General features: G+C 31.5%; 1 protein-coding gene across 1 annotated transcript in view; it reads right to left on the bottom strand.

Moving 5' to 3' along the window:
- Window positions 1–12,225, bottom strand: part of kl-3 (dynein heavy chain 8, axonemal kl-3) — a 744,292-nt gene that overhangs the window by 75,612 nt on the left and 656,455 nt on the right. Inside the window, exons 25-27 of the mRNA XM_075354364.1 lie at window positions 9,479–9,634; window positions 2,752–2,887; window positions 2,120–2,271 (exon numbers count right to left, since the gene is read on the bottom strand). Coding sequence (XP_075210479.1) covers window positions 2,120–2,271; window positions 2,752–2,887; window positions 9,479–9,634 — 444 coding nt within the window. The remainder of the gene's footprint in view (window positions 1–2,119; window positions 2,272–2,751; window positions 2,888–9,478; window positions 9,635–12,225) is intronic.

Below are 12,225 nucleotides of genomic sequence, written 5' to 3'. Positions count from 1 at the left end.
GGTGACAATATTTTTATGCAGTAATGCGTCAGGCAAGTTGAAGCTCTCACTTCTTGTGGTACGAAAATTGGCTAAACATTGGCCACTGAAGAATATTAGTAACTTGAATACATTTTGATGCATATACAGGTCACAAAAATCAGAATGGGTTTCTTCACTCTTCATCCCTTAAGTGAGGAGATTTTTAAAAGAAGAAGAGCTACCATAAAAAGCTGTTTTATTTATCGAGAATGCTCCCTGTCATCCAGATGCAGATAACTTGAGAGATGGTTACGTCTTTGTAAAATTTTTACTTCCGCAAACAGCAGCACTCATCCATCCAACCTTTACACCAAGGTGTAATAGAAGCCTTCAAATGACATTAAAGAAATAAATTACTTATAAAACTTATTGAAAGAATAGTAAGGAAGCTGGCGTAAATGTTTTTGATTTACTTAAATTAAAATTCGAACAGTAAGTTCAAGTTCATAAGTTACAAGTGTGCTTCAGCATGGAACGATATTGATGCTTCTACTTTGAAAAATGTGGCAAAAAAAATCTGAAACCTGAATCCAACAATTTATTCATCTTTTAGAAGATTCATGTATTGTCGAAGATGAAGACGTAGCTGAATGGATGGACTACGAAAATGATGTAGATTTCCAGCGTTTAAGCGATAATTATATCGTGTTAGCGTGTTCCTCAAACCCACATCCTGATATTGAAAACACATTAGTCAGTTCAGTTCTCTATAATCTCATGGAGAAGCTATAGATATGCTTGGAAAGCTGATGTCATATTTTGAAAATCAAAATGAAACGTCTGCCATCAACTGCTTACCCTAAAGTGTTTACAAGATCAAGCAGAAAAAAACCGACCATCATCAAAGCAAAAAACTAAAAGTTTTTTTTAAAGTAAATAATCATTGACGTAGCTGTAAGTAAAGTTTGAATTTGTATTTCACACATTGTGTTTTGATTTCTATACAAGTTATTTGTTAATATGTACGAAGTTGAATTTAAGTTTCAACTTATTACATTAATACTGTAGTGATTTCATTAAGCTGTAGTGTACATATATTATACATTTCTGTATTATCCAGACTTACGTCCATCAGGACAATGTCAGGTCCCATCTAGTCCGGTTAAACAGGGTTGTACTGCATTATCATTTCCAGAGTAAGTATAGCAGGAATTTTTCAAGGCAAACATTAACTCTCCAAAAGAAAAAGGACGTTTAATTCATTTTACCAGTCTCCAATGGGATAAATTTATTTGCAACTTATACCTCAAACTCAGACAATATGGCAATGAAATGGAAACTGACTAATATATTTCCAAACATGTCTGCCACATCAGTTGGCAAGGTAATGAGGATGCTGTTGTTTTCCATTCCAATTGCAAGCAGAGACTGAGGTGATCCTCACATGACTCATACTTTTCTCCACACAACCAATGCTGGAGTTGCCTGAGAAATGGTATCGATATAATTCAGCCCTGATTTCCATTTAGCATTTAACAAAACACTTGATGGCACACAGCTCTCGCATTCCAGAAGGTGCGGAGCAATTCTATCGTAGGCTTTCAATTGAAATTATGTACAGCCCTTCTATAATACCTTAGTGCACTACTGCAGTCTTTGTCCCACCAAGGGACAGCCCTTGCCTTGGAAAGCCTTGGCTTTCCAGATGTTAGAGGATACAATTTCTAGCGCAAGTTTTTCCTCATCTCACTTCTTCCATAATTTTATTTTTTTGTTGCTGATAAAAAAATGCTTTTCACCATTGTATTTCCCAAGGTTTCTATTAAAATCATACCTCACTTGATCATCTTATTATTTAGAAAATTTGAAGTTGATTTCAAGATGGTGGACAGGAATTTCATTCTTTCTGGGAAATATTTTTTATTTACATATACTTGTACACTTGGTTTTATCATGTAGTCTCACTCTCACTTTTTGAATACAAAACTGTTTCTAGAACATTCTAACACTGTATAATATATATTCATAAAACAATTTGCTAGATAACTTATTGTAATAACTACAATTAAGGAAGAACATCTTAATTAATCTTAACTTAAAAAATTTAGGCGATTATGCATTACTTTCAAACAATATAATAAGTAACTTCATTTTCTACCTGTACTGTAGTCAACTTTATCAGCAAGTTTTGTTCTAGATCTTTCATTTTTCGTTTATTTGATGTCACTTCTTGTATTAATGAAGTTCTTTCATTCTCCAGTTCTTTTTTTTCAGTCAGTATCACCCGACCTAACAGTTGGTCTTCTAGACCTATGTAAATGAAATAATATTATTTTCTCTCATTTATGGATAATTATCCTCCTTACTTGATAAAATTTATATTTACTAAACTTATTACGGTAGCATCAGTTGTAACATTCACTATTAAATGTGTTTACATAAAATAAATTAATTTTTATTACTATTAAATAAAATTAAAGAAGTATTAATATTGTAGAAGAATAATACGCCTAATATACACAGGAACATTGCAATAATTGTACAATTGTAATACAAGTCTAATGAACTGGTGCAAGGTTAATAAATTTTCAGTTAAGTATATTTACATATACTTGTGTACATGTTTATATAAAAACACGTATGTAAAATTATAATATATTCTATATTTTACTTTAGGCTTAGACTTTGATTCTTCCCAACAAGAAAATCTTTAATCTTCATTCTAATTAAATTAGAGTAATTTAGTAACTTACACCAATATAATAAAACTGATTCATACCATAATCTTACCTTTCATGGTCACAGCAAAATCAATTATTGATGTCTTGGCTGTCACTTCAGGAGTATATGACGGATTAGATAGTTTAGTAGTTATGTACAAACGAAAATCTTTATGAAAATCCATTTCCTTATCACCAACTTTAACCTAAGTAAAATAATTCATGAAATTTTGCCTGAAGTACTCAAAAATTTATAATAGAAAATACTATTAAAACAAAAACAGAAAATAATCCCAACATATTTATTATTTATAAAATTATAATTTAGTGACTGTCAGTGTAGAACCTTTCACAAGATGTTGCCATGGTTTATTATGAACTAATCACAGTTTTTTCAACCCCAGTTATTCTAAGAAAATACTCAAATAATATCTTTTAAGCTGAACTGTAAGCGTCTCATGTAGTAAAACTTGAAATGTACTTGAAATGTTCTTGAAAATGGCAAATTAAAACTAAAAATCGCACAAATTAAAAGAAAACAAAATGTACTCATGCATGGAGTTAGATTTCCTAATGTAGTTAGTCCATACCCACTTGTTTTAAGAATTATTCTGAACTGATTTCCATTTGCTAACATATGTGGAAAAGTTAAATTCTAGGGAGAAATCAGCTAACCATTCCAAACCAAAACAGGATTAAGACAGGGAGAAGGTCTGTCACTCATACTTTGCAATATTGCATCGGATAAAACTATTAAAACATTCTGGGGAAAAAATAAAGGAATAAGATTGGACACCAAAAAAGGAGAAAGAGGAGGATAAGAGTTAAATGTTTAGCTTTACTAGTGGGATCAGAGGAAGATGCAATTGTCCAAATTAATCTTAAAAGATTATAAATCTTAAAAGATAGCTGAACAGGCTGATTTACAAATTTTCTTTATTAAAATTGAATTCATGACAAATTTAAAAAAAAAATCATACAAATTTGTAAATATTAAAACAACTAAAAACTTAAATATTTAGGGGAAATAATCAGCTATAATGGAACAGACGAGGCTTCTTTAGAAATAAACTAACAAATTTTAATTAAATTTAACTAAAGAATTTTTAATTAAAAATAACTATAAAAAGAAAAATTTATCTATCAATTCCAAAATTACAAACTATAATACTCAGAAAAATGTGGTACTTATAATTAAAAGAAAAGTACTAAAATATCAGTACACTAAAAGCAGATTTTTAATAAAAGAGGAGTAAGATTTCTTAAATATGTGATGAAGATAAATGGATCTAGAGTGAACAAATAAATCTTTGATAAAATTTTGAAACAAAAACCAGCAAGCTTATACTAAACAACTGAAAATAGAAATGCAAAAGTTACTCAGGAAAAGTTTTTCAAAACAGAGGTGAATTTATAAAGTTCTTGTACAGTCTGAACATGCCTGTGAAACAGATAAAACCCATGTGGACTGAAAAAGAAAAAAAAAAGGTTAAGTAAGAACAGATGAAGAAACTGGGAAGAAAAGATAAGAAAAAGATTGGTCAAAAAAGTGATATTTGAATGATTCTTTGATGGTTATTCGTAAAAAAATTAAAAACAATGAAAATAATTTCAATTGCTATAAGAAATTCAGCTTTGATATTCTAGTGATTGTACCTTATCATGCAGAAATATACACTGGGCTTGGCATGATTTTACTTTAAGAAAAACAAAACCAACACACAGTTACACTAAGTTTCTCATCTGTGTTATGATAAATGAAATCCATATAAAAAATCTCTTTCAGCACGCTGGAAGAGGGAGGTAGATTTCCGCGATGCTAAGTAGGGAATAAAAAAAATTTCCACCTTAAAAGTTAAGAAAAACTTCAAATTTACTCAATACGACGATGGTTGCATGTGAAAAAAGTATCACACAAGTCCTTTTTTTTTACAATTCTAGCAACATTTTGGTCATTCCTTTGTTTCAGATAAAAGTTTTAGGTAATGTTTAAGGAGGACTAACGACCACTTGAACAGATTCGATACTTGCCTTTTAAGGAAGGTATGAATTTTTTGTCTTCAAAAACCCCACTTTTTCCACCCCCTGGGTCAATGGTTGGTGATATCAAAAAACTTTACTTAGAAGTTAGGCCCTTACCCAAAGAATAGTAGGAACTTTAAATGAATTGGATATTCTACTTCATAAATAAGTTATAGCAATTTTTTTTCAAAAATGCCTCTCCATTTCCACCACTATGGTTCGATTTTGGCCATTAACAAGCTCGACTAAGATTTTGGGTCGAGTTATTTTTAGGGAACAATTTGAAAGTGATTGGCGCAAAATTACGGCAGTTATCACGAAAGTGAAATATATATATCAAAGGTATGTACTTTTTAGCTGACGATGGTTTTGGGGTCTGGGGGATGTGAAACGAGATGTCCAAATTTCCCGCAAATCGAATAATGGCACCATTACAATAGGTAGCTTTCTTATGAAATCTACCTAAAATCCAACTGAGTAATTGCAGAAATGATACTGTGTGTTAGATGTACTTCTCAAAGCAGAATTATGTAAGTGGTATTTCAATAAATTCTATTTTGTTAAAATATTTTCAATATTATTAAATTATTATATTTTATTACATGATAACGTTAATAAAATTATTTCAGTTGACATCGTGTCGAGTTATTTAATTTTATTCCGGACGAAACGAACAGTCACTTCAAGAATTTTTGCCATAAATTTGTTATTTATCAACAGATTTGGACAAATAAGGTGTCACTTTTTTTGTTATAAAACGCTTAACAATTTTTGTAAAACATAATCTTTAAATAGACCAACAGTTGCAAAGATATTAACAATTAAACAATTTTCATGGCCGACATTTTGAAAAGAATTTGCAGATCAGGTTCATTATTTTTATAAAAGTAATCCTCTAGGTACACTAGCAGAACACGAAATTTCAGCTCGATTCAATTAACCCTTTTTGAGAAATAATTTTTATGTTAAAAATAAAATGGCCGATACCCGATAAACTTAGCATTTTCTGTCATATGTTGATATAAAAATGTTTATTACAATGTTGGGACTTTTTTTTTTTGTCTTCCGTCATTTGACTGGTTTGATGCAGCTCTCCAAGATTCCCTATCTAGTGCTAGTCTTTTCATTTCAGTATACCCTCTACATCCTACATTCCTAACAATTTGTTTTACATATTCCAAACGTGGCCTGCCTACACAATTTTTCCCTTCTACCTGTCCTTCCAAAATTAAAGCGACTATTCCAGGATGCCTTAGTATGTGGCCTATAAGTCTGTCTCTTCTTTTAACTATATTTTTCCAAATGCTTCTTTCTTCATCTATTTGCCGCAATACCTCCTCATTTGTCACTTTATCCACCCATCTGATTTTTAACATTCTCCTATAGCACCACATTTCAAAAGCTTCTAAACCTTTTCTTCTCAGATATTCCGATTGTCCAAGTTTCACTTCCATATAAAGCGACACTCCAAACATACACTTTCAAAAATCTTTTCCTGACATTTAAATTAATTTTTGATGTAAACAACTTATATTTCTTACTGAAGGCTCGTTTAGTTTGTGCTATTCGGCATTTTATATCGCTCCTGCTTCGTCCATCTTTAGTAATTCTACTTCCCAAATAACAAAATTCTTCTACCTCCGTAATCTTTTCTTCTCCTATTTTCACATTCAGTGGTCCATCTTTGTTATTTCTACTACATTTCATTACTTTTGTTTTGTTCTTGTTTATTTTCATGCGATAGTTCTTGCGTAGGACTTCATCTATGCCGTTCATTGTTTCTTCTAAATCCTTTTTCTTGTCGGCTAGAATTACTATATCATCAGAAAATCGTAGCATCTTTATCTTTTCACCTTGTACTGTTACTCCGAATCTAAATTGTTCTTTAACATCATTAACTGCTAGTTCCATGTAAAGATTAAAAAGTAACGGAGACAGGGAACACCCTTGTCGGACTTCCTTTCTTATTACGGCTTCTTTCTTATGTTCTTCAATTGCTACTGTTGCTGTTTGGTTCCTGTACATCTTAGCAATTGTTCTTCTATCTCTGTATTTGAACCCTATATTTTTTAAAATGCTGAACATTTTATTCCAGTCTACGTTATCGAATGCCTTTTCTAGGTCTATAAACGGCAAGTATGTCGGTTTGTTTTTCTTTAATCTTCCTTCTACTATTAATCTGAGGCTTAAAATTGCTTCCCTTGTCCCTATACTTTTCCTGAAACCAAATTGGTCTTCTCCTAACACTTCCTCCACTCTCCTCTCAATTCTTCTGTATAGAATTCTAGTTAAGATTTTTGATGCATGACTAGTTAAACTAATTGTTCTGTATTCTTCACATTTATCTGCCCCTGCTTTCTTTGGTATCATTACTATAACACTTTTTTGGAAGTCTGACGGAAATTCCCCTTTTTCATAAATATTACACACCAGTTTGTATAATCTATCAATCGCTTCCTCACCTGCACTGCGCAGTAATTCTACAGGTATTCCGTCTATTCCAGGAGCCTTTCTGCCATTTAAATCTTTTAATGCTCTCTTAAATTCAGATCTCAGTATTGTTTCTCCCATTTCATCCTCCTCAACTTCTTCTTCTTCCTCTGTAAAACCATTTTCTAATTCATTTCCTCCGTATAACTCTTCAATATATTCCACCCATCTATCAACTTTATCTTTCGTATTATATATAGGTGTACCATCTTTGTTTAACACATTATTAGATTTTAATATATGTACCCCAAAATTTTCCTTAACTTTCCTGTATGCTCCGTCTATTTTACCAATGTTCATTTCTCTTTCCACTTCTGAACACTTTTCTTTAATCCACTCTTCTTTCGCCAGTTTGCACTTCCTGTTTATAGCATTTCTTAATTGCCGATAGTTCCTTTTACTTTCTTCATCACTAGCATTCTTATATTTTCTACGTTCATCCATCAGCTGCAATATATCGTCTGAAACCCAAGGTTTTCTACCAGTTCTCTTTATTCCGCCTAAGTTTGCTTCTGCTGATTTAAGAATTTCCTTTTTAACATTCTCCCATTCTTCTTCTACATTTTCTACCTTATCTTTTTTACTCAGACCTCTTGCGACGTCCTCCTCAAAAATCTTCTTTACCTCCTCTTCCTCAAGCTTCTCTAAATTCCACCGATTCATCTGACACCTTTTCTTCAGGTTTTTAAACCCCAATCTACATTTCATTATCACCAAATTATGGTCGCTATCAATATCTGCTCCAGGGTAAGTTTTGCAGTCCACGAGTTGATTTCTAAATCTTTGCTTAACCGTGATATAATCTATCTGATACCTTGCAGTATTGCCTGGCTTTTTCCAAGTGTATATTCTTCTATTATGATTTTTAAATTGGGTGTTGGCAATTACTAAATTATACTTCGTGCAAAACTCTATAAGTCGGTCCCCTCTTTCATTCCTTTTGCCCAGCCCGTATTCACCCACTATATTTCTTTCCTTGCCTTTTCCAATGCTTGCATTCCAATCTCCAACTATTATTAAATTTTCATCCCCTTTTACGTGTTTAATTGCTTCATCAATCTCTTCGTATACACATTCTACCTCATCATCATCATGGCTGCTTGTAGGCATATAGACGTTAACAATCGTTGTCGGTTTAGGTTTTGATTTTATCCTTATTACAATGACTCTATCGCTATGCGTCTTGAAATACTCCACTCTCCTCCCTATCTTCTTGTTCATCACGAAACCTACTCCTGCCTGCCCATTATTTGACGCTGAGTTAATTACTCTAAAGTCACCCGACCAAAAGTCGCCTTCCTCTTCCCACCGAACCTCACTAATTCCTACTATATCCACGTTTACCCTATCCATTTCCATTTTTAAATTCTCTAGCCTACCAACCTTTTTTAAGCTTCTAACATTCCACGCTCCGACTCGTAGAATGTTATTTTTTACTTTTCTGGTGACCCCTTCCTTAGTAGTCCCTACCCGGAGATCCGAACGGGGGACTAGTTTACCTCCGGAATATTTTACCAAGGAAGGCGCCTCCATTATTGCTTTTGAAAATGCAGAGAGCCACATTTTCTTGGAAAAAAAACACAGCTGTAGTTTTCCATTGCTTTCAACTGCGCAGTACTCAGAGGACTGAGTGATGTTGATATGTCCATTTAAGTCATTGTGACTCACGCCCCTAACAACTACTGAAAGAGCTGCTGCCCTCTTTCAGGAATCATTCCTTAGTCTGGCTCTCAACAGATACCTCTCCGATATGGTTGCACCTTCGGTCCAGCTACTCTGTATCCCTGAGTACTCAAGTCCCCTCACCAACGGCAAGGTCTCATGGTCCATAGAGAAGGATGTTGGGACTATCCCATGAATTATTCAAATGGTTTTTATAAACACTGTACATATAGGAGTAGTTTCAGGCTACATCCAGAGTTCAGGAAAATGTGATAATCGTGAATCAGCAAAATATAATTTTTAATAGGCAAAATATTGAAATGTAATTTTTATACAAAGAAAACTTTTTATCATCCCAATTTGATTGCTAAATTATTGACTTATAATCCTTTTCAGCTGTATAATTGCATCACCAGTTAACAGAAAAAAAAAATATATAAACGAATATATTTCAGTTTATTTATTTTTTTGAACAAGATGAATAAATGCATTTTGTTAACACTTTTATTCTGTTTGACACAGCAACGATAAGTCAAACTGAATTTCTTTCCATGAACAAGAAAATCCTTGAAAAAATTTTTGCTGTTAATAACAGAGAACCAAGTTTAAACTATTTTTGTCACCTTAAGAGAAGTACCGATTTTTATAAAATTTTTTTCCAGTATATTGTCTAAAGCTGGGTCCAGCTCCTCTAATACATCCTCTATTAGTAATGGACGACCGAATGAGAGACAATCTTCAATGTGATTCCTAAAATATTTGTGGTTTAAAGAAGTTACCTGTCAACAATGAACATGAATGCAGATGATTAGTTAGTAGTAAAAATGTAAATCTACATAAATAGCAACAATTCTATCCCACTTCTTTCACACAAAATGCAAACAGATATTATGTTACATTTTTGTATACAGTGTACATGAAACAAGATAGCAAAAATCTGATTAATGTAAAACTAGAACTGTGGATCACATTTTCAAATTTATAAATAGGAGTTTGTTTCAACAGTGAAATAAGCATTTAATTAGAATCTAGTAACAATTAACTATCTTTTTAATTAAAATAACTATTTTTAATAGTTTTTAAAACAGCTATAAAACAATGCTTTGCTTTCACAAATAATTTTGACAAAGTTATTCCAGAGATTCTACTGTTATTTATGTCATGTTGCCTTACTAATAACAAATTTAAAAAAATAAGCATTTTAAAAAAGTTCATTAGAATGCATATATTGAGTTTTGAGTTTGCGTGGCAGTCTTGTTATGAATGCTATGTTAGCTGTACAGGTAACAACAAAATTGCAGAGCCAAGGGAGAGAAAAGATATGAGAGCCTGCACAATGCCAAACAATAATATGGGCAAAAGTTGCTACATTCCTGAATTGAGACTATGTAATTAATTAACTATATTAATTTGTTGCTTCATACCTGAAACAATTTATTGCTTCAGTCTTTCTAACAACATTTCTTTTAGCAGAAATAACACTATTTAATACAGATTCTATAATATACTGTTTAGTAATGTTTTTTTAGATTCTTCCTGAACCATACCACCAAACAGGTAATTTACCCTCGTATATAAAAAAGGGTAATTTTCAGTCTCATAAAACCATTCAAACACTTTTTTTATTATAACAGCTGTGGTTTATCTACATGATATTTATGAAATAATAATGCAATCCTAATTTTTCCCGTTATGCAAAATACTACAAAGCAACCATTTCCACATATTTTTTAATGGAATAGTTCTATTCTTCTTCTTTGGTGGATAAAAATGACAAAACAAAAATAATACTTACGATAAAATTATTTTGAAAAAATATAGTACACAAAAAAAAATGGAAATTTATCAAAAGTTACTTTAACATATTCTATTTGTTTTAATTGTAAAATAGTTACTGCAAATTTCCTATTTTAAGTTGAAAATAAAAATACATAAAAGATTGCCTGTTTAGTTTTCAACACAGACTTATTATGGAACACAACACAGTATTTCTTTTAATCAATTTTGTTTACAGTAAACATTATAGATAAGAAATGATGATTTGTGTCAAATAATATTATAAAATGAAGAAATAAAACCAGGATTATAAGTGGAATACAAAATGAAGACCTCATCAGAAATCAGGCTGATATTAAATTTTAATTTTCGGAACACTATTTTAAAAGTTGAAACTCAATTAAAAAAATTGTGTTGATCAATGAACTTAAGTTTGAACTGTAAAAAAAAATACACTTTAAATTCGGTTACTGAAGCCTTTCTAATGTAATTTACTAATTGAACATTTGAAAACTGTCAGGGCTACAAATTTTATTAGAAATAAAACTAAAAAGTAAAATTAACAAATTCAGCCAGTTTTCTCTGCTACATACTGATTAAATATAGTAAAATTTTAATATAATACTCTAACAATAAACTAATATTTTTATTTCTTCAGAAAAAATTTATTTTATGAATAGTCAATAACAAAAAACTGGTTCTGGACTTTAGATTTTAGCAGACTGGCTTGTTCTGTATCCATTTATTATGATTTCTGATGAAATATCAGCTTCTCAGTAGAATCAGATAATACTCGAGTTTGTAGAGAACATCTTTCTCTGCTTTAAACTAGTATCAATGTAGAGAATGTCTCATTTCTTGGGTAGGTCAAACTAATATTAAAGGTGTTATTTTAGTTTCTCTATATTTTCGTAATAGATTTTATGCATTACGTGTTTCTCACTAAATGTTTACATTTTTGTAACTCAGTAAAGGGACCCTCTTGAGCCTTCTTTAAGCTGTAATCTACCCTTTAAAAAAAGTTTACATCATAAATTGTTCATAAAGTTATATTTAACTTTATGAGGGCAGTTATGATCCTTTACATGTTTACAGGTAACTTGTCAGTTCCAATATGCTTTTATAGTTGAAATTCTTCATTTTGTTATTCTTTTCCTATAAATCGTGTACTTCACTCAATCACTCTGATAATGCTTGATCGTAACTCAATAATAAAATATACTGTTTAGGTCAGTGATTCCCACATTGCGCGGCGGCACCCTGGGGAGCCACAGCCTTTTCACAGGGATGCCACAAAATATTGTAAAAGCTTCATAACTAATTGAACCAGACATTTATAATTAATTATTAACTTGATGTTAATAAAGTAAAAAATTAATTAAGATACAAAGTTTTATTTATTTTCATCTCTTACGAGTAGTCATACTTTTACTTACGGTAGGGCACCATGGAAAAATTTTAATTGAAAAAGGGTGCCACGACTTAGAAAAGTTTGGGAACCACTGGTTTGGGTAGAGTTTTTTGTCATATTTAAACAAATCTACATTTAACTGGTATTACAGAAATTAGATGACCTAATTGTGATTATTATTTA

This window comes from Lycorma delicatula, chromosome 1 (assembly GCF_047948215.1).
Source record: "Lycorma delicatula isolate Av1 chromosome 1, ASM4794821v1, whole genome shotgun sequence".
NCBI lineage: Eukaryota > Metazoa > Arthropoda > Insecta > Hemiptera > Fulgoridae > Lycorma > Lycorma delicatula.
Note: the sequence above shows the minus strand (reverse complement) of the source record. Positions and strands in the feature narration are given on the sequence as shown.